Here is a 27,044-nt window from a genome sequence, read left to right as displayed (position 1 = left end):
TTCCCTTTCATAGCTGCCCTAGCATCTGGTTCTTCTCTTAGTGTTGAGACCCTTAAATGACTGAGCTGTACTTAAAAAAAAACCCACCAAAAACCAAAAAAAAGAAAAACAAAACCACCAAACCAAAAAACAGCCAAAGCCACAGACTTCAGATCTATCTGCCCTCATTTTGTACTAAATCTCTAGAGAAAGCTTGACCACTGGTTAATTATTTGCCAAAGTATTTGTCAAGAACCTTTTGGTGACTGTGACTAGTCCAGTATGTGACTAGTGCTTTATGTCATTCGAAATGCACTTCAGCTCGGGGTTTGCTGTTGTTTGATTTCATTAAAACCTGTTACAACAGTGCTGACGAGCAATAATATTAAATTTGAAGATTTTGTGTGTCCTAATCACTAGAGTGTGCAAAATAGCACGTGGAGTTACACTGGTAAAGGATATGTCTCATAAAATGTTTATAATTACCAAGTGAGATTCCTTATAATGAGAAGCATTTGCTGGCAATGATTCATTTTGAACTGTAGTTCTTATACTTTGCTCTTATTTTTACCATGTTGTGGCCTTTGACCTGGAAGTGAAACTGTTGTCCTCTTGACACTAAAGGTTAACAGAGCAGGAAACTAGATCACTGTGTGTCCCTTCTTCAACCAGGATAATTTAGTAATTGTGCAATTATCTGAAGACTCCTATTCTGATACTATAAATAGTATTAAAAATTAAATGAATGTAATTAAGATTTTCTAGGTCCATACGAGTCATCTGTTTTCTGTTTTCCGCAATTATATTCTCTTGCACATGAAACCTAATTGACTCTAAATTTTCAGAGGCACTGGTCTTTTGTGGAGCGAAAAGTGGTTTCACTGAGTCCTCTGCCTTTGGTCTTTCCCCAGTTGGTGTTTGGTGGATCTGCAACAAAGGGTCTTTTTCTCAGTGTACCATTCCAAAAAGTTAGGTAAATCTTTCGGGGCACTTTACTCCAACAGTAACAATGATCAAGAAGTTGCGTTATGCTGGTGTATGTTCCCAGTGATGGTCTGGGTGAAGGTGTATGAAGAGGGCATCTCATTCCTGGGCATGTAAGAGTCTGCACAGCTGCTACAGATATGGTCTTCACTGAAGTAAAAAATACAAATCTTGTTTTTCTGCAATAAGACTTCATTCTGTTTCCTTTTTTATAAGCAATCTCAGGACCCACCTGCTGTGAAGGGCCTGACCTTAGCCACCAAGGTGCGTAAAACCATGAGCAGTCGAGTGCATGAGGCGGTGAAGGCGATCGCGCTGTGCCACAACGTGACACCGGTGTACGAGTCCAACGGGGTGACGGACCAGGCTGAGGCCGAGAGACACTACGAGGACTCCTGCAGGGTGTACCAGGCCTCCAGTCCTGATGAGGTCAGTATCCATTTGGGCATATAAAAATATAAATGCAACCTTGCTTACTGCTGAAAAAAAAAATTACTTGGTGAAAGTATTCCAGTCTAGCGAAGGGGATAATATTTTAATGCATTTATTGCTCTGATAACCCATGAATAAACCGTAAGTGCCCTCTCAGATGATACGCTTTAGCCAAATCAGCCTCTGCCTGAAGCTACAGAGCAGCATGGTGACTAGTACCTGTCTGTTATATCAGCCTCTGCGTCACAGGGTTTTGCTTATGTTTCTGCACACACCTTTTGTCCAGGGTATATTTTGCGTTTCAGTGCCATGAGTCCCTTTGACCACGTTTGGTAAATGATAGGAAATCTTGCCATGCTTGAGGGGTTAGAGCACTCCCACAAATCAGTTTGTCCCTGATCTGCAAAGCGTTCGAACTTACAGACCGAGTGAAAAGTTGTAAATCAGGCTGGGTAGTACTGCTAACCCAGGACACATGCCTTCCCATGTGGACGGGACAGACCCAGAGTGTGACTTGATTCTGCTGAGTGAGTAAAGTGCACAAGAGTTTGTCTCGGAGCAAAGCTGTGCCCTGACAGTTCTCTGCTGGCACCCCGTCCAGCCAGGGCTATGCTGGGTGATACAATAGAGGTAAACTTTGCAGCTCTCTGGAGACTTGATGGAGACTTTTACTGAACACTTTAGAGATCACATTCAATACAGGATTTAGGATTAAGGTGCTCTTTGTCACCCTCTGCAAAATTTGGAAAAATCTATACTTAGAGGGTTGTTTCCTTCAGTGGTGAAGACAGGAGGAATAAAACATTGTTTCGTGTATTGGTTATGCTTCTCAGATACATCCTCTTTAGTGCAACCAAGGTAAAAATTTGTTTTCTATTAATTTGTACAATTACAGTTGTTTTATGCCATTGAAAGAGACTGAAGTTTGAAACTTCCCGTAAGAATCCTACTGATGGTATGAGATCATATTGCCATTTAACTACAATCGAAGGGTTCTTCCATTTATTGCCCCAAATAAAACAGATTTGCTGCTGATAATAACTTTTCACCTTTGACATCAGGAGAGAAACTGGCTTTCCTCATCGTTAGAGGTATGAAATTGTTTGCACAGAAATAAATGTATTCATTAGGAGCCCAGCTGTGTGAGGATTTTGAGATTGTTGCCTGTATATATGGCTGAAGGATTGGCACACAGAGTTAGTTTTCACATTTCATGGACATTCAAAATATTCCCTATAGTGTTTTTCTTCCCAAGTAGGCAATTCATTCATTTCATATAATATGGTCTTGTCTGTATTACATGAAAGCAGCATCTTTGCTTTTTTTTCCCTGTCCTCCATTGATGTGCCTCCAGTGACAACAACCACTTACTCCTCCCTGGCTTTAGAGCTGGAGAGAAGCGTGCATGTCCTCTCCCACCGCATAATATAGGTTGATGTTTTGCTTACCTGCTTTTCTGATCTAGTGTGTTGCTCTCCCCCTAAAAGACAGCTTACAGAAATCAACTGCCTTCCTATTGAAACAAGTTCTGAATTATTTCCAGATGGTAGGTTTTGTGATGTGCATTTAAGGGTTTTTTTTTTCTTTCCTAAAGCATTTACCAGCTATTTTTGCACTTACCTTCTGTTTATTTACATATATACTGTAGTATATAGTGAAGTCAGTGATTTTTTCTTTTCCTTTTTCACTTTGTACTGTTCTGTCTGTAAAATATTTATGCAGCAATTTGTCTGAAATACCCAAGGGATTGTTGTTTGTTTGTTTTACTATAGCATGATAACTGATTCTTCCAAGATTATTATTTAAATTCTTTTTTCCTTTTTTGTGGTATCTTAAGTAGAGAATTACAGCGGGTTCAGAAATCAGATATGCTTTGCTGTACTGAGGAAATCTTGTGTGTAGGTCTTAGATATACAAATATTGTTTAGACGTGCTCTGTGTATGTCATACTAGATGGTACAAAATGCAGGATCAGCACAAGTCGAGTCCTTGAGAAGAGTGATGCTGTTAAATAACATCCCCTGTAGGGGAATGGCTTTGGACTCCTGTTAAAGTCAGCCTTTGAAATCCTATATCAATAAAATATTGCCATGGCAGGGAAGGTCAGTTTATGAAATGAGTACAAAAACTTGTATTCTCTTTACTTTAACAGCAAGGGTAATTTCTACCAGTTGGCATAGGATTCATTTCCTGTAACAGAAAGCAGGATTTCCTAAATTTGTTTCCTGTGCATGCTGCCATTTAGAAGTCTTGAAGTATCTTTGTTCAGATATCGGTTACAGCCTTGGGGCTCTGCAAGCATGTCAGTTGTAGCCATACAGTAACTAACAGGGGAAATGAAATAGATATAATCTGATCAGAGATAAGAGTGCCTGGGATTCCTGGGCAAACAGTCTTTAACCCTGACAACCCGCTGCAGCTGCCAGGACATGAAAGGGTGCACCGATGGGTTGGTTTTCTGCCTGTTGTCTGTCTGCCTAGGCAACCCTAAATGGGACATTTGTAGAGCAACTCATGGCACAGAAGGATCAATTTGTCTCTTTAGAATGAAATTTATTAGTCGATATCCACTTCAGTGGTGGCTTGGGTAATTTAATTGTCAGAAAGAGCAAAGTTTGGGGGATAGTGTGCCGAGCTGCTCTGCTTGTTCAGATCTGTATCTGACTTGACCTGGATGGAGCTGCAGACTCCTGGAGTGTGGTTGGGGACTTGATTGATTTCTCCTCATCACTGAGTATGTGCTCTCTTTAAGGCATATGAGGAGTTTCAAGGCTGCTTAAATCTTCTCGGTTTAAGCTGTAAATATATTTTTGCATCTTTAATGTTTCTCAACTTTTTGCTGGGACAGAGAGCACTTCCAGTTATCTTTTTGCATGGTGCAGAGTAAACCCCTCTGTCTCGCCCTGAGCTGGGAACATGCTTCCTGTCCTGGGTGCTCAGGCTCTGGCAGAAGAGCCATCGGCGCTTTTGTTGCCATCAGTGTTGTCCCCAGTGCCGGTGGCACTTCCAAAGGCTGGGCTCATTGTGTTGTCTGTTGAATGGGGATGGTAATTTCAATGCTTTTAGTACATCTGATAGGAACTCTTCAAAATTATATCACTTTCCCTCTTGGTAATTATTCATTAAGTCCTATAGAGGCTGGGAAGTGGTGTGTTCAAAGGGGTCAGCCCCACTTACCTCCGGTGCTGAATGCAGTTCACCTGGAGGGCCATTAAGGGCTGACAGGACCCACGGCTGCTTGGGAGCAGCATGGGCAAGAGCAATTTCTTTCATTATTTTCCTGTTCCATTGATGCACCTTTTTTGCAGTCTCAGGACCATCCAAAATGACTGGTGTTGTGCAATGCCATGCGGTTAGTTTGGAGCATGTCATGTACATGATGTAGCACCTTGGGCATGCTGCTCTTCCATCTGCTCCTCTGCAGAGGCTTTTCTTTTGGGAGGTTTAAATGCTTCCTGACATAGGATTTAAATGAGTCACTGGCTGGGAAGGAGGAGGTGTTTGTGAAAGAGAGGAGCAAAGGAGATGCTTTAACGGGCTGAGCTGGAGCAGAGATTTTTATCTCCAGACATTTGCAGCTTACCAACATGTGCAAATTAACAGCCAGTGCTGTGCACACTGAATGTCACATAACATCATGCTGTGAAAAATTCCTGATAATTGTTTATTAACCAGAGTATTAGAAACCCAAGCTCCATCTCTGCTCTGTGAGACTGTTAGGAGGATTATTAGCTGTACATTTTAATGCACTAAGGATAAAGAAGAAACTTTTGAAAATGTTTATTAACCAGAGTATTAGAAACCCAAGCTCCATCTCTGCTCTGTGAGACTGTTAGGAGGATTATCTAGCTGTACACTTTAATGCACTAAGGATAAAGAAGAAATTTTTGAAAAAGATAAGCTTGAAAGAGCCTTTGATTTGTTGTAATCTTTGTGAATAAGGCTGCAAAAACATGCTAATATTAAAACAAATATTGATTCAAATTGGTTTAAAGGTCTTTCAAGGCAAAGCCAACTCAACTAATTTTTTTTTATCTTGCGATTTAAGACTACTTTATGAAAGGAAAAATGTATTTTAGGTTGTCATTTAAGCATAATTGTGGATGAAAGGGAGCTGAGGTCACAAAAGATTCTCCAGTTAGACCCAATTGTATCAATATCTAGTAAAATTTTGACTCAGTGCAAGTATTTATAGATTCCATTTTTATCTGTTGTGCTTGTGATTTCCCAAAAGAAATTACATTTTTGTCCAAGGTATTTGTGGTCACTTAAGGCAGTAAAGGCAGAACCTGAAAGGCACCAGGGATAATTAACCTTCAAGTTATATGTGCCCAGCACTCTCATGCCTTTGAAAATGTCACTGCAAAATACTTCCAGTATTTCGTGTCTGTTTGGAGAAAGTATCCCTTGATCCTTTCTGGAGGCCAGTGATATATGGGCTCATGTCAGCTGCTGCTCCCATCCGTTACTGCCAAGACAGCTTCTAGGCTTAAACCCCCATATCTCAGTATTCTCAGTTGTAGACGGATGTGTCAGCTGAGGTGGGGATTCTGGGGGGATCATCAGAAAAGAAAAATAAAGCCTTTGGTCTTCTGTCATGACTCTGGTTGTAATCTAGTGAAAGCTTATAAAGAATTCAGTGTTGTATGTCCTTAAATACTGGAAGCTGCAATTATACCCACATAAGTTCAATTAAATTAATTCTGGTGTGTGCCTTGAAAAATCTGGGGTTTGATTGGGGTTTTTTCTTTTGTTTTTATAACGTGTGAGGAGAAGGGGTTCTCTGCTAAGACATGTCTGTGAGCCAGTGTTCAGCTGTCTTGATGATCAGCACAGGGGTTGAAAGTTATTGATGAATTGTTACTACCAAGCAGATAGAGTATAACACAGAGCTCATTTTGTTTGTTTGATTTTTTAATATGAATTTTTAATGTGCTCTGCATTAGCATTTCAGCTTTGATATTGTAAATAGAGGGTGAAAGCATTGTTTTGAATTCTTGATTTCATAAACAGCCAGCTGGGAAACATTCAAAAAGCGTGTGTAAAGAGACTTATCTGACCCGCCCAAGCAGAGCTCTGGGCACCCCAGGCCCGGGTGGAGGGTACCTGTGCCTGCCCTTGCCGAAGGGTTGTCCTTCAGGATGTGGCAGCCAAAGGCAGGGAGTGGACCGCCTCCTGCTGAGAGTCTGGGACAGCCCGGCAGCTGAATCAGACAGGAGCTGGGCTGTCCAAAGCTTCTAACCAGGAGCAGCCCACCAGAAAGAGCCATATCGGAGCACCCGCATATGTGAACAGATCCACTCCATAGCACCATTGATGAGTAATGAACGTCTGTGCAGCCCCCGCTGTTTCCTGGGGGACGTGTGTCCTGGGCTGGCTGCTCTCACCGTGGCCTTCTCCCCTCAGGTGGCCCTGGTACAGTGGACAGAGAGTGTGGGTTTGACGCTGGTGGGCAGAGACCAGTCCTCCATGCAGCTGAGGACACCGGGTGGCCACATCCTGAACTTCACCATCCTCCAGATCTTCCCCTTCACCTACGAGAGCAAGCGCATGGGGATCATTGTTCGGGTAAGTGGCTTTGGGTAAGCTCTCATGTCTTTGTGAATCTCCTTCTAGCACAATGTGAAACATATAAAATGTTTGCTGTCGGCTGTGCTGGCTGAGTTTTGCAGTCTCTCCTACTTCAGGCTGTAAGCTGGTTCTCTATTTTGAGCTCATAGCATCTCATTGCTAGGTTTGTTTAGTGACACATCCTTTTCCTTGGCCATATTTGGTGGTAAGTGCTGTAGTGCCCTGAGACATCTTTAGTTTATTGATCTTTGGTCCTTTGTTCAAAATAACAAGGAGCCTAAGCTTCCAGCTTCCTCCAGCTGCTCCTTCCCACTCACATTTTTAATTCATCATGTACTCCGGGGTTGTTTCGGCTGTACAGCTCCTCTGTCTGCACACATCGCTTGCTGTAGGGCACTGCTGGGACCATGTCAGGTTGGGGACGGGTGTCCAGCCAGCCCATCAGCCAGCACTGCTGCCGACCACGAAAGCGTGCCTCTGGCAGTGCAGTGGAGCCTCGAGGATAGTGCTGGGAAGGAAGAGGGAGCTTGAGTGTTTCCCTCCAGCTATGAAATAGAAGGCCCTGGGGATCCTGTAAAATGTTGGGAGAGGATTTTTGCTACGAGTGCCAGGTGGAAGGGGACACATAGGAGGGACTGGTGGAGCAGAAGAAGATAGCTAAAATCTCTGTCTGTATGCTGAACCAGGGCTCAAGAGCTTCGATAATCAGCAGAGATGCCACTTTATCTCTCAAGTAAAGCTGTTTCAGGAAATCTTGAAGCTAGCGCTGCCAGCAAAAGAAATAGTCACAGTTACCTTGTCCCCTGGGACCCAAATTCTGTGTCCCCTCCCATAGTGGCTGACACAGCAAGGAGGGAGAGGCTCCCAGTACGGGCAGGACTGCTCTGTCCAGGGGAGCAGGCACCAGCAGCATCCCAGGGAAGCTTGAGCTTTGAAGCCTCGCTCTGTGTCCCTGGGGCTGTCTTTTCATCTTTCCAAAAGCTCCTGCCCTTCCTGTCATGTCTGTGCTGCGGTCATGCTGGCAGAGCTGGGGGGGCTGTATGGTGGACTGGAGCTGTGAGTCGACCCAGGTCACGAGTGCTTTGGGGTCAGCCAGGAGCAGGAACCCGAGCTGGTTCACAGGTCCGGCTTACACCGTGTCTCCAGAGCAGTTTTGTGGTGGCACAACAGGAGGTGATGGAGGTGGCAGCAAGTGGGAAGGATGGGGGGGATCCTGGACCGATGTCACAACAAATAACTTTAGGATATTGTTAGACGCATTGTGGAAGTGCTCCCCAGATCTCTGCCAGGCATCTTGTGTTGCCATCGCAACTTGTGTTAGACCTTGCAGAAGTACAACACTGCAGGAGGAGGTGCTTGTAGCTGCAGGGAACTGTGGAGATTTTTTTGAGCTGTTTAACAGAGCCCACAGCCATGCTGAGAACACAGTGTCATGAGCAGCATTTGGAAATAGCTGATCTAAGGTAACAGCGTGCATTTGTGCAAGTACCTCTATCAGCAGCAGCAGGCACTGCGCACACTAAATACGTGCCCAGCTGAAATTGTACACAGAATTTTGTGGTTTTGTATACAATTACAGTATAAGATCGGACTCTCAGAAAAAAATGCCTTAAAAAGAAAGAAGAAGAAAATATGTGTGTTAGAAACAGCTGAGCTCCGTTGTCACCATTATCATCATTAGTTTTCAAGATAGTGCTAGAGAATCAATCTTAGTAAGATACACAAACCCAGCTATGGCAAGGCACTTCCATTTGCTTGCAAAGCAACAAGGTGAAGCAGTTTGAATATTTCTTTTGGTGATAATAAAACATTCTTGTTTTTTACTGAGAGTACAGACAGATAATTGGTACCAGGAATCTAAAACATGAATATGAAACCTATAATCCAGAGCAACATATGATTTGTTGTATCATTTCGTGAGATGTTCAGCTTTGTTATTTAGGATGAGGAGAACAGGTAAAATTGGTGGGGTTTTCCTTTATTTTTTTTTTCTTTTTTCTTCTTTTCCCCCCTCCATTTATTTTGTGGTAAAACTGGGTTGCTGCATGTTTATTTGGGGGTATCTGGAAACAGGATGTAAAAATATCTTCTGCCTCATGTATTTTATGTTAACAACAGTAGGAGGAGTAGCATTTGGTTTTAGTTAGCAAGAGTCAGGATCAGTATTGCACGCATGGGCCTCATTGATAGCAGATTGACTTGGTCTGCTTTATTGGCTGATGTTCAGTAGCTTCACAAATTTCAACTTCTCTGGACCCGTGGAAGAGCACAGCCCCTGTCATAAACAGCACCGTGAAGGGGTGATATAAAATGGAGCAATGCAGTGGTTGTATTCAACAACAACAAATACTATGGAGAATTTCAGTATTCCTGCTACCAAGAGATTTGGTGATAAAGATGGAACTGTAACATGTGCATGTAATTATTTTTGCAAACAAGCTGCGTGTAGTGCAAATTGAAAATCATTAAAGCTCATGCAAATGACTGTATTTGTGTTACGCTACTTGAGTATTTTGAAAGTGGATCTCCTGTTGTTCAAGGAGCTACTTTTAAATTCTGGATCACACACTAAAGTACAGTATGGGGGGGACAAATTTGGATTTCAGGTTGTTCCAGGCTTTGGAATATTAAAACATGCCCAAGGGCAGGAATGTTAGTTGCAGTGGCTGATGGGCTGAGCTTGTACAAAGTAATTGGTGTGTTAAATCTGTGAATCTGGAGATCCAGCTGAATGTGTTTGAACATAGACAGTCCTCAGTGTTCCCACTAATGTCTCCTGTGTGGTGCATATCCATTTAAGTACAGCAGGAGTAAATTCTTCAGATTAGTTATTTTTGTAGTGAAAATGATGTGCAGACTTCAGGCAACCATTCTGAGACCTGGAATAAAAAGATCAGCTATAACAGAGGGAGGACTAAACAACCTCCCTCCCCATTGCTTACTGTAAGTGCAAACTTTTGACATGGTGCTGTTTAATCCAAGGTTTAAGAAGTGGGCTAACCTTCGAAGCCAGGGTGTGTTTCGTTAAATTATGTTTATATGCTCAGCAGAGGAGTGGATGCCCTTGAATTTCTCATCTAAAGGAGTCCTCTTTTTTACTCTCTTTGGTTTGAGATTTATTTCTTTTAAATTATCTATGATTTATATTCTCCCCCTTTAGGAAGAAAAAGGTTTCTGTTTTGCATTTCTACATTTAGAATATTACTGCTGCCAAAAGCAGCAAAACTCCCACTTGTGGTCAGTGGGAGCAAGCTCAGGCCCAGACCCTGACTGTAAATAGTGTTTACAGAAGCACTGGCCCCTCTCTGTTGTGCTTGTTAATTTAGTGTCTTTATTTTGCAGCAATTGAGCTGCTGCTAAGCCACTAAAATCAGCTCCCTGTGTACCCTGTGCAGAAGTAGGTTTTGAGTAGCAGATGCTGGCTGCCTGGGTATTACTTTGACGTGTTCCTGTATACTCCAAAATAATATCTTCGAGCAGGGTTTTCATTTTCATTAAAAAAAAAAAAACAAGCATTTATAAATAGGTAGTTGTCAAGTAAATTTTTTTTTAATGGAACATACATGTATGCCTGTGTAGGAACTCCATTTGGTTTTGATCCACAACTTGCAAGGTGTTTACCTCTTCAGTGTATCTTCTAAAACTGTGCTACTTGCTTAAAAAAACAGAAATAAGGGCAGGGAAAGTAGCATGAAATATTGAGAAGACAAAATTCACAGCCAGAGAGGGGAGGGAGGGAGAAGCTGCAGAATGAAGCTGTGCTCAGGATGGTAGTGAGTAGAATTCATATGGTAATATTTTCTGCTCAACTATACAGATATTACCCGTTCTTATAAACTGAAATTTTTTCAGCTAGCAGGAGCCATTGTGAGGGTCCTGCCAGGCTCCCTGTACAATCTGGGTATGGAGTTTCAGCGGTGGTTCGTGCGTCCAGCCCAGTAGTGCTCTTGCTGAAGTGTGTGGCAGAGACCCGTCTGCCCTGCTGGTCCTGCCTGCTCTCGCTCCTGTAAAAAGACATCACTTCAACACATAAGTTTTAGTAAATAAAGTGGTAGTTAATATTGAAAACAAGTAGCAGATGTTGCCTCATTTGGGATATCTTTGCAATATCTGCTTGTTTACGTGTGATCAGCTGTCATTTCTGTAGCTGATTATTTCAGTTCTAAGAAGCCTTGTTCTACCAAAGCAGGCACTCTTCACCGTACTGTTTGCTGACTTACCTTCTTGAGAGAAGGCCTGTTTGACCACAATATTTTCCATTCTTCTTTTTATTTGCGTTATTTTTCCCCTTACCCATGTGGAATGATCTTTGTTGTAAAGCAAAGATAGTGCTATTGTCATATCTGAATTGAAAGAAGCCTTTGAACCGTGGCCAGAGTCCGACCACGGTGGAAAAAGATGCCTCTCCAAAACAATATAACTGGCAAATCTCTGGGTAGATTTATAGTGTGATCTTACCATAATATGAGAACGCACTAACCTCCTATTGAACTCGGTGAGAGGAAATGACTAATGCAAGGAGATAGCTGATACAGTATTTATATTGGACAAAAAATCTAAACTATCTTAGGCCAGTTCTGCAGCACGGGAAGTGGAGTCTTTATTCAGTTTCCTACAGAGATGTTGTTAGACACTTTTTAATCAAATCGTTTAATAGATAAACCGTTACCTTTGGCTACTGCCAGAAGTGTTGTGTTTTATTTAAGCAGATTCTAGTTGTTTTGATAGTGACACACGTTTTGCTTTGGGCATGTGGGATGTGTGGTATTGGTATATGAAGGCTGAATGTTCCAGGACATTGAAAACCATGCTTACACTTAATTGTAAGAACCTTCCTTGTGGATATCTCTATGAGCTTGGCAAATATGTTCACTAATGGAGCTTCATTATCCTTGGTTACTTCTTAATTTCCCTAGCAAAGACAATTCTTTTCTGTGCATTTTTAGTCTCCACATCAGGTACTGTTTGTTTTGGTTTGGTTTGGTTTTTTTCCTCTGTGGATGTAAACTCTGTTTTGTCAGTGCCATAGGGCATTAGGCTTTTACCTACGACTCAGCCTCTTCATGTGTGAGAACCTTCACCATTAGTTCCTGTAATGGCAGAACAGATTGACGTGTATATTAAATAGCGTGAAAATACGTCCATTGCACTTTTCTTTATTTTTTTTTTCCTCAAGTACTTTTCCCCCCCTTAGTTCACAGCTGTCTATTTCCAGACCTTCCTGGGCTTTTTGGTTTTGCGTGTTAAGTTTATTTTCCTCCTATCCCTGGTGGCTATCTTGGTTTACAGAGCAGTTTGTTCCTTACTCATTGTTTTGTCTCCTTTGAGGAAATTGCCAGGGTTTCCATTAGCTTGTAATACTAATAGCTGTGACCTCCTTAGGTATCTGCCTGGTTAGAAGGGATTTTTTAATTTGTGGTAATGTAAATATGCTTTGCTTGCAGCCTACAAATTACTTCTATCAGATAAGGGAGGCAGCAATCTAACCTTTCTGCGGCAAGCGTAAACTTTAATTACACTTATGCCATGTAATGTTACAGGGGGTAAATTTGAGTGATTTTTACTCTGTTAAGCTTTGTGCATCTGTTTTATTGTTTCAGGTAAGTATGAAATAAATTTTCAGAGGAGTGAGGGCTAGAGGTAATTCCAAAGGCACACGCAGCTGGGATTGAGAGGTGTCTGCATGGAAATCACATATTGCTGGTTTAAAATGTGATCATCCTTTTCTAGAGTATTAATCTCTGTCTGTGAGTAACCAAGCTGCAATTGAATAGACATCTCTGTTTGGCCCCGAGACAAGATGCTGAGCCACATGGACCTTCAGCCTGACCCAGCACAGACATTTTTGTGACTGCTGTGCAGAAAACTCATCAATTAGCTTGCTTAGGCCCCTCCAAAGATGGTAACATTGGCCCAACTTAGACTCTTCTGTTTCTTATCTGCAGGATGAATCAACAGGAGAGATCACCTTCTACATGAAGGGGGCTGATGTGGTGATGGCCGGGATTGTGCAGTACAACGACTGGCTGGAGGAGGAGGTATGGGGCCGTCTCTCCTATGTGTGGAGAGTTTCTCGTGTGAGTGCTTTTCTCTTTCCAGGGTAACCGTGGCAAATCTTGTCAATGTGGCAGAGTGGACATAACTGCTGAAACATCTGCCAGTCAGAAGGTCACTGGTCTTGGCAATTCATTGGCTTAGTCTTCAGACAAATATATATGCAGTAACAAGGAAGTCAGGTGGCGACTTCAGCATATTTAGTGCAGAATAAATCCTGTCCATAGAATGGATTTTGCTCAGAACTGATCACCACTCAAGATCACCAAATTTGTCCTGAGCTTGATCCTGCGTTTGGATTTATTTTAGACTGAAAGGTCTAATTAAAAAACTACATTTGGCAGCTTTGTACTGGGATCACCAGATCAGTGGTGATGTTGACACAGAGTTCATAGCAGTAGCTTCAGTTACTGATCCTCCCCACCTCCAAACCCTGGTGTTCAGAGAAATAATAATACCTTGGTCTTAGTTTAAAGAGTTTACGGCCAAAGATGTGAACTCTACAAATCAAAGCCTTGTGACCTTTTACTTAGAGAAAATGAAATTGGGGGTTTGATTTTGCCATACTGGTATAGCAAAGAGGACATTTGTGTTTCTGATCACTGGGATAGATTACAAACCGTTGCAGATCTCCTTTTTTCCTCTGGGCTTTATCATGCACTTTATCAGATGTTATAGACACACTGGGGTTGCTCAAATGGGACGGTTATTTTCTTAACCTGCTATCTCACATTGCCATCTCTGCAATGCTGCACATAAATCATCTTACTTGAGATGCTGGTTATGGTTTACAATGTGATACTTCTTTTCAGTGCGGTAACATGGCTCGGGAAGGCCTGAGGGTTCTTGTCGTAGCCAAGAAGTCTCTGACGGAAGAGCAGTATCAAGACTTTGAAGTAAGTTTTTACTTGTTTTTTTTTCTTTGTTTTTAAACAAACAATCAGTGAAGTGATTCTCGAAGACCTCTCCTGATAATGCTGCCTCTCATCTCCCTACTCCTTCTGCTTGAATTGTCATTCTTCAATGTCTGGCTGTTCTTTTAATCAAAGTGGCTTTTTAAGTGCTGTGTATGAAACTGGATCCCAGCCAGGACCCTCCAAAACAGTTCCTGAATCCTGCCCTTTACAATCTTTTGTGGTTATAAATTCTGCAAATATTCATTAGTTGTCAGACACATTATGTTTGTGTGGGGAAATGTGCTGGCTTTTAATTTTCTTTGTTGCGTTCTGACATCCAGAGAAACTACAGCCAGCCAGAATATAACTCCACCAGGCTTCACGGAAACACGGGCTTACATGCGTGGGGTGTGTTCGATGGGTCTCTACACACAGCACTGACTTGCTTACCGCAGGCAGGCAAGACACGAAGGAGAACTGCTCAGTTAAATGCAGCGATGAGATGGTGGAAATGTTTAGGATTATCTCTTGCCCTGGTTTGTAGATGTGTTGGTCGCAGAAGCTGTGGTTAGACCTGTGGTGCGGGGGAGTTGTGCCCAGGCTGTCTGCAGGCATCAGCCACTGCTCTGTGTCTGTGTGTGTGCACGAGGACGCGCTGTGCGCCGTGCTGCCTGGCTGGGACAGCACACGGACAAAACGACAAAAACCTCCTGACATATTTTCTGCTTTATTCTGTAACACACATCTCACGTTCCCAAGCCGTTACAGGTGGCATCATGAATGAGAGTTAGCAGAGGGGGGTTAGCTGGTTAACCGGGTGTTCCACACAAACGCAGGCTGGCCATGGGAGTGACTGTGGCTGTGTCTGCTCTGTCCCCAGGCACGCTATGTCCAGGCAAAGCTCAGCGTGCATGACCGCTCCCTGAAGGTAGCCACGGTCATCGAGAGCCTGGAGATGGAGATGGAGCTGCTGTGTCTCACCGGTGTGGAGGATCAGCTGCAGACGGATGTCAGACCCACTCTGGAGACGCTGAGAAATGCTGGCATTAAGGTCTGCCTAACGTAGTGTTGCTCCTAGCAGGAACACTTGGACCCTCTGGAGTATGTGGCACAGTCCTACAGAAAGTAAATTAAGACAGTTTGGGGGCCCTGTCAGACTGAACATCTCACCAGGTGCCCTTTGCGAGTGGGAGCAGCGGGGCTGGCCGATGCATTTTAAACATCACTCTGGGAACAGAACATACTGGAAGTAGTAAATGTTAACTAAACGTGTGAAACCATGTCACACTTTGTGCTTTTCTTCCCGTAACGTGCTCTGGCGCCTGCTGAGAAACCAGGTGCATAGGCAGGAGAATTTTGGGCAAGTGTTTCTTTCAGACAGTTGCATGAAGCAAGGCTGGTTTGGATGCGTTGGGGGCTGGTGCAGAAACTCTGGTGCTGGGGTTGCAGCACTGGGCTGTGAATATCCACGTTTTTGTAGCCACTAGAGGGGGTCTGAGCCCAGTGAATCAGGGACTGGACTTTTTTTTTTTTTTCCATTTTTCTGAGACTTGGACTCCTACAGCCCCAGCTGTGCTCAGTGGTGAGGAAACCGCTGCGATGCCTGCTTAGTTTCTCTCTCTGAAAACTTGTCAGTCAGATCCCAGACTTGCAAAAGGAAAAAAAAAAAAATGGACTAAACATTCAGATTTGGGTAAGAAAAGTAGGTAAAAGGTTCTGGTTGTGGTTTCTCTGTTTTAAGTAACAAAGTGAGCAAAAATCTTGAGCTGTGCTGTGAATGCAGAGCAGGGCTGTGTGTTTGGGATTTAGGTAGGAAGTGGAGTGCAGGGCTTGGGACAGGCTTCCAAAAGGGCTTTCTGTTTGGAGCCGTCCCTGCAAACAGCAGGGATGTCAGCAGAGAATTGAGATGAGCAGAGTCAGACAAAGCTCCTTTAGCAGCATTATGGCTTTCTCCCCCTGCAGCCCAGTCCAGGCCAGATATTCCAAAGTGGTTTCATTTTTTTTCTCTTCACCTTGGCTGGAGTTGGTGTCAGGGTGTGGAGCGTGTCGTGGCACAGCGAGCGCAGCACTTCTGAGCACTCCTTGCAGTGGTATGTTCATTAGGGTATTGCATGCAAGAAGTAAATCAAGAGTGGAGGCAGTCTTGTAATTCGTTACAGGGACCATCTTGTTAAGATCAAATCTTTTTCCAACCTCAGATTATTAAACAAATAAGTGAGTCTTCCTGTGTTTTTTCGGTTTGGGTTTGGTTTGGTTTTTTGTTTTTTTTTTTTTTTTAAAGTTTCATTAAATATTCTGGGGCAATGTCTTAAAAGAATAAAAACATCAGTGGAAAAAAACAAAATAAACCCTATTTACACTGTTGAGGAAATTCCCTGCCAGATTATAATAGGGTTTTGCTAGTGAGTATTGCTGCTGACATTGCTTTCTGATGCCCCTCCTCACCAGCACAAAATAAAAGAAGCAGTGTATATTTAAAAAAAAAAAAAAAATTCTTAAAAAAAAAAAAAAGCCAACCAACTTAGTCTGTTCCAGACACACACATCAGCAGTGAGCTAACCCCAGTTGCATCATCCACATTTCAGGCAGGGCCATGAGGGATCTTTCAGTAGCAAGGCTGCTTATTTCAGCGTACGAGAAATGGCTGGGGTGGGACACATTAACACACGCATACACATTCTTTAGCTTGCATTTTGTGGGTTTATCAGCACAATCTTGAAATATTGCAGGTGGGAAAAATGTTATACGTGGTTTGTAAGTTCTTTTGCGTTTCAGCCTCTTTAAAAGCTTTGCTTTCTTTCTGCTGTGCAAGTTTTCTTGTATGTTTTAAAGTAGGGCTTTTTTAGAAAAATAATTCGTGTACATATTCTAACAGTCCTTTTGTATGCCTGAACTGGCCGCTGGTACTTCTAGATGTCCTGCAGACACGGTTGTTAAATTTTGTATTTAATCCGTTAAATATTTGGATTTTAGGTGTGGATGCTGACAGGGGATAAGTTAGAGACAGCCACGTGTACAGCCAAGAATGCACATTTGGTGACACGGACACAGGACATCCATATATTCAGATTAGTGAGTAACACCCACATACCCCTCTCTCAAGACTTGTTCAGGCCCCAAATTCTGGGACAGGAGGGGGGCTGAGAGCACAACTGTTTTCCAGCAGCAGAGCCAGAATATTTTTCTTTTAACCTGGCTCTCTGTCCCCTGAGCTTTTGTTTATTTGTCTGTGTGCTCTAACTCAGTGTGCTGCCTGCCCATATTACTTTTGCTCCCTCTGAGACTTCTTTCTTTGTTTTCTCATCCCAAGGAAGCAAAGCCTTCCTCAGTTTCTGTCTTTTTCCCCAGGTGACTAACCGTGGAGAAGCCCATCTAGAGCTGAACTCCTTCCGCCGGAAACACGACTGCGCTCTTGTTATTTCTGGTGACTCGCTGGAGGTAGGCTCCACACACCCCAGGCTGTTCGAGAACAGCCCCAAAACACTGTGGCTGAATTAAGATTTTTTTTTTTTTTAAATAAACTTTCATAGCACAAACATCAGTGATGCTTCTGATTTCTGTAAATTAGGTGTGTCTGAAATACTATGAGTATGAGTTCATGGAGCTGGCTTGCCAGTGCCCTGCCGTCGTGTGCTGCAGATGTGCTCCAACGCAGAAAGCCCAGATTGTGCGATTGCTCCAGGAGAGGACCGGCAAGCTCACCTGTGCAGTAGGTAAGGGACTAGGTAGGGAGGAGTGACCGTGGAGGATGTTGTCTTTGTTATTTCTTCTTTTGAGTGGACGGTCACATGTCATCTTGTAACACCTGGAAATGCTGAGTTAGGAAACTGTTTTTGTGGGATGGCCGATAAGGTGAAGTTTCGTATACGGAAACTTCAATGACAAGTTATGCATAGTTGTTTGGGATGATATCTTTGCAAAAGAGAGCTTGAACTTGATCAGGTAATGTGCTGTTGTTAATCTGTGAACTTTATTTCAACATTGTAAGTGCAATGGTGCACCTACAACTCAAAGTGATGAGTGACCTGTGGGTCTAGTAAAAATAAAACTTATTGAAGAATTTAAATTCATTATTTCTGTTTAAAATCCTGCTTTTATTGATAGGGTTAAATGTTTCTTCTAATATTACAGTCTGGTGCAGATGCCTTTGCTGGGGTTGCAAATTGCCTCTGTTGCTTAACTACCAATGTCGTTTGTCTGTGCTGTGACCTGCAGGTGATGGAGGGAATGATGTTAGCATGATTCAGGAGGCTGACTGTGGTGTTGGAGTTGAAGGAAAGGTGAGATTATCTTGTGTTTAGTAAGACTTCGTATGGCAACTCAGAAGCTAGTTTGAAACTAACTCTTAAATGAACCTCAGAAATTTGTGCTAGAAAGTGAGAAGCTTCCACAAGAATATCAGACTGATAGCCTTATCGTGAAAAATAATTTCTTGATAAAGGAGACCACTGCTTAACAAAGTTCAAGTTCATTATTTGGTTCTTCACAGATCCTGTGAATTTGGACCATCGTGGTCAGTTTGGAGGTTTTTAATCATGTGTAGTTGCTCCAAATGCTGGAGTTCTGGTTATTCTGATGAATACACCCTGCATGTACAATTAAACACTGGTTGTATTAGTTTAGAAAGCAAACTCTGGGTTGGACCTCTGGTTCTTGCATATGGAGCTGTTTGGAGCTACAAGACTGGATTTGGCGGTGGTGGAAAGACTCTTCTTGCAGCAAGCCAAAACATTAAAATTGAATGAACTTTTGAGGCAAAAATTTGTGTTCAAAACTGACTTGGTATGAGTGTCATGTTAACATGCTTGTTGTGAATCATAATCCAGAGGGTTGCTTAGAATTGGAGGCCAGGGTTCAAATGGGAATTCTCCTCATGTTTTTGCTCTTTGCTTAAAAGCCATGGTGGAAGGCAGAAATGCTGAGGTAATACTCTCCCCCACCTAATGTATTGCAAATTTTCTTGGAAATTCTGTCAGTGATAGCTAAATAATAATAAGATTTTTCTTTGTTTCCAATAATGAAGTGATCTCGCTATGCTTTTACTTGCTGTTGTACACAGGAAGGAAAACAGGCATCCCTTGCCGCCGATTTCTCTATCACCCAGTTTAAACATCTGGGTCGTTTACTAATGGTGCATGGAAGGAACAGTTACAAGCGGTCTGCAGCTCTCAGTCAGTTTGTGATCCACAGGAGCCTGTGCATCAGTACAATGCAGGTAAACAGACTGTCGTGATGGCTTTTTCAATCGAGAGGTGAAAAAGCAAAATCAAAAAGTAAAGGTTCTCCTTTTCATTTTGGATGCAACTATTTCTTCTCCCGAAAATTTTCATGGGTTGGAACTAGAGGTTATTACTTGGCTATGAAAACACACATCAGCAACTTTTCCAAAACTGGACAAACAATGTTCTGCTTTAGGAAACACGGCTGTGATGCAGCATGTCTTTGCGGTCATTTAGCAATGCTAGGAAATACTGAAAATCTGAAGCAGGGCGATGCTCTTAGGGAAGGTCTCTGCTGACTGGGTACACTTCTTTTTCAAGTGTGTTTTAAGTAAGGCCTTCAAATAGTGAGACTAAAGTTAAGCAGCTGAGGAGGACCTGGCTCAGCCCCTGATGAGGTTACCGAAAGCTGGGTCTGGCGTGCGGTGGAGTGTTCGCAGGAGCCGTGCCGCAAAGGCTGCTGAAGCACGTATCAACCTTCCCAAGTGCTCGGCAGCTTGCTGCAGCAACGTGGAGGCGGGCTGTTCCTCTCCATTTCAAAGGGAACCGTAGAAACAGATTTGGTATTCACAAAATTTACGTTGTTCATGTGTGCTGAGCCTCAGTGTAACAAAAATGCAATTGCCAGTTGGCAGGGAGAGTTGAAGGAGATTTTAGGAGTTCATGAGCCAAATTCCGTTCTTAGCTGTGGTGGCGTGAGTGAAAGTTACAGTTAAGGACAGAGGTTACTCTTTGGGAGTTGCATTTCCACGCCATAGTGTACTGATATATTCCCTAAAAATGCTAAGGTTTTTTAAAGTATTTTTGAGAAAGCAATTTCTGCCATTTCCCCTTTTTAGAATAAACCCCTTGGAGAGGGATGTGTAGAGACAAAAGCTTCAAACTCAGGGGACAGTCTAGCTTACTCTGCAGCTAAAAACAAGAGCAGAAAACAAACCCATAACTTCTGACAAAAAAAAGAAAAATTAATCTTGAACTCCTTGGAGCTTGTGTTAGTGAGTGTTAACCCTTTCCATTGTGAAGGCATCATCCAGGCATAAATCAGTGGGCACCTGTTCTTCACAACATCTGTATGGCTTTGATCAAACCAGTGGGCTTTGGAGGAAACTCTTTATGTTCTTTTCTGTGGAACTACATTACAAAAAGTTTTCCAAGTCCAGCTTTCCAGTGTTTGCTGTTAGCTTTCGTCCAAGGTTTGCATAGGAATAAAATGGGTTGATATTACATTCTCCTGTCTTTGTTTCAGGAATTTGGAGAGCCCATTGCAATTGCGTTCCAGTTTGAACAGAGTATATTTTTAAGCTGTTACTTTCACTGCAGTATCTAACACCTGAAAAGCTTATTTCTTTTCTTTCTTAGGCTGTTTTCTCATCAGTATTTTACTTTGCGTCAGTTCCTCTCTACCAAGGCTTTCTCATCATTGGGTAAGAGCTCACTTTTTACTGGTAGTGTGTAAAACCTGTGCATGATGAATAGATTAGGGCTAATTAACATGCAAGGCATGCACGTCTCCACTCTGCGTGTTTCACAACATTGCTTCAGAAGATGGATGTGATCGTTGTCCCCTTTCTGCTACTCTGCACTGAGCAAAGCAACTGAGGCAGTGCAAATGCTTCTAGAAACCTTTCAAAAATTCCATTTGTCACATTCAGACCATGAGAAGCAAGCCATCCTGCAGGAAGCACTCCTTTGATCCTAGTAAAAAGCAGAGGGACAGTCATGCTCTGGTGCCTGCATGGCAGTGAGAGCCAGTGACCAGCTCCTGACGGTGTCAGAAAGGGGGGAACAACCCAACCTCTTTAACAGGAGGAGTCGGTTCCTGTGTAAAATACAATGGGATTACATTTGTAATGCCTTCTAGACTTTTGAGTACATAATTAAAAAGCAAACAGAAAATTCATCTCCGTTGCCTTCTGATGCAAACAGGATCATGCCTGAACTGTGGAGCAAAAGTTGGGATGGGGACAGGTCTGTCCTTGGCTCCATTAATAGCCCTGTAACACCAATTGCAGTACTTGAACCAGTCATCTGTGTAGGAGTGTTTATAATCAAAAGCCATTCAACACAGAGATCCTGCAGGTTTTTCCTACAAGGAAAACTCTGGTGGGTTCCATTTGCAAGTTTTTGTAATATGTACATCATTTGGCACTTCAGGAATACTGTATTTCCTTTCTGAAGACTAGCATTTCTGTTTGCTCACCTACACCTTAGGTAATTTACTGGTCTTTACTTTCTTCCCAGGTACTCCACAATTTACACAATGTTTCCAGTGTTTTCTCTAGTCTTGGACAAGGATGTTAAATCTGAAGTTGCGATGTTGTACCCAGAGCTCTACAAAGATCTTCTTAAGGTGTGAGAGGCTCTTGTTTGTCTGTTTTGGTTAAACGCAAGATCCCTGTCTTGATTTGAAACTCTCTAAATGTGTAAAGCTAAATATATTATCAGCAGATATAGGACTTTATAATGCATTTTCAAGCAAAATTGTTTTAAAGGCAAATTTGAATTAAAAGATACAACCAGATTTCCTGGCAGTTTGTTACTAAATGCTGCATGAAATACAATTTATTAAAAACGGCTGGGGAAATAGAAGTTCCATTCTGTGGGAAATTCTAAGGATTTAATATTACTGATTTGTTCCAAAATAAAGGGTATAGGGAAATTCTCGGGGATTTGGCACTATCCTGAAGCCAGAACAGGGGGTGGGGGAAGGGATATGCTCATTTGATGGATGGAGGAGGTTATCACATGGTTTCTTGAATAGAAATTTGCCTTGAGGATGATCTAAAGGGACCTAAAGTTTTTGGTTTCTGTGCCATTTTTGTAGCTTTAGTATGAAAGTCAGGTCCTTCTTAGACAAAGAAAACTGTATTTGATATTTACCATAGAAATATCAGCAAGGTAAATCTTGTCTTAGGTTTTTTCCCCCTTTTTTTTTTTTTTTTTTCCTGGAAAATTTTTTGAATAACTGGGGTATGCAGACTGGGAACATCTTTCTTAATTGAAGGAAAGGGTGGACTGAGTCTTCAACAGATCCTTTCCCTCTAGGATTTCTGTTAAACAGATACTCTCAGAAGGAAAGCCTGTTTTTCCAACAGCCTGAATAAGTCTCCATCTGGTTTCACTTGTATGTTGTCTCTTATGTCATAAACCACTAATTCTCCAACCATCCTTAGGCCTGGTCTAAACATAGGGGGTTTTTTTGTACTGGTAGAGCTGTGTTGGCTGGAGATGCTTTTTAAAAAAACCTATCTGCCTTCAATATGACCGTGATTTGTGTGTGTATAGAAATATAACATTAATATATTCATATATATATATATGTGTATACACACATCTTATATTTCACAGTACAATGACTAAACTCATGAGACATCTTTGCATTGAATTAATTGTGTGTGCAGTAAGGAAGAGGTTACACTGTACTGTGCAAGCAGTGAGCTTCCAGTGTCCCAGGCCTCCTTCGTGCATCATAAAAAATGAGAATAAAGAGACAGTACCGTAGGGTTGGTTGATTTGTTTTGTTTTGTTTTCTTTCCAAATCACCTTCAAATTCTCTTTTATTAATTGCTGAGTTGATCTGTAAGTGAATGTTCATAAAAGAAAATCCAACTGAGCTTTGTCTCTTTTTTCTTTCCCCCTGCCTAGGGACGGCCGTTATCATACAAAACATTTTTAATATGGGTGTTAATAAGCATCTATCAAGGTAAGAAATCAACTTTTGCTTGTGTCTTCAGATGTTTTAATGACTACAGAATATCTAACTTTTTGTATTGCAGGAAGTTAAGTAAAGCATGAAGTGGATTTAGCAATGCGTCCTTGGGATAATGAATAAATGGGTTTTTTTGTCTCGGAAAACATTGGCAGCGTCACCAAAGGAAGAAATTCTCTAAAACTAAATATTGGCAGCAACTGGTCGACCCTGTTGTAGGCACTGATGTAGAAGTTCAAAGCGTTGTGTCTCTTCCCATTGGGACCATCCTTTGTAATTTTGGGCGAGTTCTTTCCGTTCTTTAATTGCTCCATCTGTAAAGTAGAGCTTATGACTCTTCTCTTCTTTTGAAGAAAGTTTTCAAACCTATAGATAATACAGGTTATTAAGTCAGCATGCAAAATACAGAATATGTAGCTTTGTGTATTCTATCTAAAACCTGTCTATTAGAAGTGGCAATAGTTCTGGTTAGTTCATAGCCATCTGTAATGAAGGACTAGAGTAGAGCTCAGGATCTTGATAATATCCCATACACTCTAATTAGGCTGCTAAAACAGTTAAGCAAATGCCTTAATTACAGTGCATCTGTTTTCCAAAAGTGGATGTAGTAATTGGGGTATATGTCTAAGAAGGCCTTTTTCAGTTTGTCTTTTTTTACCAAGTAAGCTCAAACTCAAATACTTTCTATAAGTGTTAATCATGGGATTATGGGCAATAATGGAAAATATGTAAATAATGTGGAGCTGTAAAGCTAAAATGGCAATATGATTCTGTGACAAAATTTATTGTTTTACAAAATTCTTTTATCAACAATAGTCAGAATAAATATGCCAAATAAGCAGCAAATTCTTACTGATTTAATTGTCTTTACCATCCTAAGCAGCAAATTCTTACTGATTTAATTGTCTTTACCATCCTCAGTAGGCAGTGAAACCAAGCATATAAAAGCTCTCTTGGCATTATCTTCTGAAATCGAATACAGTAGAACCCCGCGACAAGGATAATGGTCTTCTGATGCTGTACAAATACGATGGCAAAGCCAAGGCATTTATAGGAAATTCACAAGTGGTGGAAAGCTAAAGCCAGAGAGTGATGCATTGAGGGAAAGATTTCTTCTTGAGCTAAGACCACTATCTGGTTACAATATTTGGTTAAAGTGACTTCACTTCTGATGTGCTAAATAACTAGCAAACAGCAGGCCAAACAATTGGGTTAGTTGCTAGCAGAGATGAGCCTGACCAAAAACTTGAGCAGTCCTAAATTTTGGAAAGTTCACAGCTGGATTTGAACTTTGTGGCTCAAGCTCTAGTCGCTTGCAGGTTTTCCCTTCCGAAACTAGCTTAGGGTGATGGATGTTGGTGCAGATTACTCATGCTGCTAACATGAGTTATTTGTGCAGGTGGCCGTGCGGGGCGTTGTGAGCATTCCTCGGCTAGCCAGAATGGCAGCACGAAACAATGCATCATTAACAGCGCTTTCATGTGTGCTCCTTTTAGGGGAAAGTGTAAAGAGGAGAGAACTTGGCCAAGGTAGTGCCTTAAAGAGAAGCTGACTTGTATCCACTGAACTTTTCAACACCTTGCTTCCATCTGGGCACTGAGGCGATGCAGTAGGTTTTAGAAGTGTTTGATATCTTTTAGCTTCTGAGTAGTGACCACCTGCTTTCTGGGAGGATAGGGTTTCGTGATGTTAGAAATCTCCAGTTGCCAAAATAATGTGTATTAATTTCCTGTCTCCATGTGTCTATGAATATGATAGACTGTTACAAAAGTCTGGGCACCTCTGCTGTAACTTTTCCCTGTCTTCTCATCAGTTCTGTCTCCTAAATAGTAACTGATTCATTGTCATTACATTGATCAGGTTTCATGAAAAACAGTCTCAAGACATGACTATGTTTCAGCCTTTCCAAGACCTAGCAGTGGCTTTTAGAACTTAGACTGATGTTTGAATAAAATACCCAAATCTTCCATTGCCTTGCAGGTAGCATCATCATGTATGGAGCACTCCTCCTCTTTGAATCCGAATTTGTCCACATTGTTGCCATTTCCTTCACGTCCTTGATTCTCACTGAGTTATTGATGGTGGCGTTGACGATCCAGACGTGGCACTGGCTCATGATAGTGGCTGAACTGCTTAGTCTGTCCTGCTACATAGCTTCTCTGGTCTTCTTACATGAGTTTATAGGTAAGGTTAAATGCCTTTTCTCCAATCAGTTAGTTTATGAGCTGAATAGTAACAGGACTGTAAGAAGCTGAATTGAGCTTAAAGCCAACAATCATAACAGTAGGAGTGGTTCTGACCAGAATAAGCTCTGTTTGATTTGAAGGCACTTGAAAGATATTTTGTTGTTCACAGCAAAATGCTAGAGGAGGTAAAGGTGGTCAGCAGACTGTGTGCTGCCCAGTGAATCTCACCTGTACTTTCAGAGCTCCACCACGTTATCAGCTGTCATATGTAACAGTGGTCTTTATTTCCACATGGGAACTGAACTTGAGACTACAAATTAAAGCCTCTGTTGCTGGTGAAGCCTCTTTTAACTGGGTGAAGGAGCAGCCTCCTAAAACTTACCTTGTTTTATCTGTTTCATTGGGGACCTTCTCTGGTGGGTTTGGTTGTTGGGTTTTTTTGTTTGCCTGAAGCAGAGCTAATCCTTTCCCTGGCTGCAGGAAAATGGGTGAGGAATTCCAGATTCCCCCAGTAGCTGTCTAGTTGCAAACATCAGATTCTAAGGGTTTGTTCCAGTGTTCGTTCGGGGACCACAAGATGTCACTACTACTTCTATAAAGCTCTTTGCTAACTCTGAAGGCAAGGAGGATAACTTCCCAATGGGCTAGATTTGTAAATGGGTATACCAGCTCCATTTTGAATGGTGCTTCAACTGTTTTTGCAATGATTCTGAGGTGTTATAACTGAGTTGAGGGGTGCATCTCCTGCACTACCAGCAAAGTAGCAGAGGGCAGCTCCCAGACTCAGAAGACAAGTAGACCATTCAAAGGAAGCGAAGTACTGCCTGGAGATAGATACCCCTGTTTCAGATGGGATACGTATGGGCACTTGCTTGTGACGAGTTGCATGCCTTTACTGATGGATATGTGCTGTGCAGAAAGCTGTATGTTTTGTGAAAGAGAAGGGCAGAAGAGTGAGGAACTGGCCAAAGTACGAGCTTTGAACTTGAATGTGGAGAAGGTGAGGCTGTTTAAGAAGCGTTGGTAGACTGAATTGCTTTTCTGCACCTCTTCCCAGAACATACTTCTCATCTTCATTGACTCTGTGCTATTTTCTTTTCACAGATGTTTACTTCATTGCAACTTTATCATTCTTGTGGAAAGTTACCGTCATCACTCTGGTGAGCTGCCTTCCCCTCTACGTCCTGAAGTACCTGAGACGGAGGTTTTCTCCCCCAAGCTACTCAAAGCTCACATCCTAGGGCTGCTCTCCTTGCACACCAGAGACAAGTATTGCACATGGCTGAGAGACAAAATCATGTAGTTGTTACTATAACAAATACGTCCAATATTTGCATAAGGATCATGTGGTAATCTCTATTACATGCTGCTTTATTGAAAAAGACTTCACAACTGCTGTGAATGGAAACCTAACGATAAAAGGGAGTTTTTTTGAGGGCAGAGGCACTTGTTAGTTCATCCAGATTTTGTCCCTTTTGTTCAGCTTAACTGTGGTCAAATGCACGTAACTGTGATGATGATGGGTTTCTCATGCGTGGGTATCTGAAAGCTGCTAAGTAACCTTGGAATTTACATTTGACAAACTTAAGTTACTTTTTAAAGTATCTGTGCTGTTCCTTGCGTTGTTTTATGTTGTTTTGTATTATTTATCTTTTTGATTCAAGTAGTTACAGTCTTTTTTTACATCTTGGAAATCCCTTAATGTAGGTGATACACTATCCTGCTGACAGCCGATTGCTGATTTACGGCATGCTGTTTCCATAGCAGGGCTCCAGCATGTCGGATCTACACACACTTGAGAATCTGAGTGTGTTTGAGATTTTCCTTCAGTTGAAATGTGGTCACCCTAGTGATTTTGGAGGTATCCAGCCATTGATAAATATGGAGAAATTTAGTCCAAAATGAGGAAATTCAGTTTTGTTTAGTTTTTGTGCTTCCTGTTAGAAGGAGCTGGTGACATAATGGCTTTACTCTGTATTTATTTGTATAGGAGAAAATTATCTAAACTAAAGCA

General features: G+C 42.0%; 1 protein-coding gene across 1 annotated transcript in view; it reads left to right on the top strand.

Annotated features, from left to right (window-relative positions):
* ATP9A (ATPase, class II, type 9A) overlaps window positions 1–26,271 on the top strand; it is a gene marked incomplete at its 5' end in the record, with an annotated part of 52,370 nt that extends 26,099 nt beyond the window's left edge. Inside the window, 15 exons of the mRNA XM_010079816.1 lie at window positions 1,180–1,392; window positions 6,802–6,963; window positions 12,912–13,004; window positions 13,833–13,916; window positions 14,797–14,967; window positions 16,890–16,988; window positions 17,265–17,354; window positions 17,485–17,629; window positions 18,132–18,196; window positions 18,976–19,131; window positions 20,495–20,559; window positions 21,377–21,485; window positions 22,781–22,838; window positions 24,825–25,028; window positions 26,135–26,271. Coding sequence (XP_010078118.1) covers window positions 1,180–1,392; window positions 6,802–6,963; window positions 12,912–13,004; window positions 13,833–13,916; window positions 14,797–14,967; window positions 16,890–16,988; window positions 17,265–17,354; window positions 17,485–17,629; window positions 18,132–18,196; window positions 18,976–19,131; window positions 20,495–20,559; window positions 21,377–21,485; window positions 22,781–22,838; window positions 24,825–25,028; window positions 26,135–26,271 — 1,851 coding nt within the window. The remainder of the gene's footprint in view (window positions 1–1,179; window positions 1,393–6,801; window positions 6,964–12,911; window positions 13,005–13,832; window positions 13,917–14,796; window positions 14,968–16,889; window positions 16,989–17,264; window positions 17,355–17,484; window positions 17,630–18,131; window positions 18,197–18,975; window positions 19,132–20,494; window positions 20,560–21,376; window positions 21,486–22,780; window positions 22,839–24,824; window positions 25,029–26,134) is intronic.
* Between the last annotated feature and the right edge of the window lie 773 nt (window positions 26,272–27,044).

Source organism: Pterocles gutturalis, unplaced genomic scaffold, assembly GCF_000699245.1.
Source record: "Pterocles gutturalis isolate BGI_N339 unplaced genomic scaffold, ASM69924v1 scaffold26259, whole genome shotgun sequence".
Classification (NCBI taxonomy): domain Eukaryota; kingdom Metazoa; phylum Chordata; class Aves; order Pterocliformes; family Pteroclidae; genus Pterocles; species Pterocles gutturalis.
This window is presented reverse-complemented; position numbering and strand designations above follow the sequence as displayed.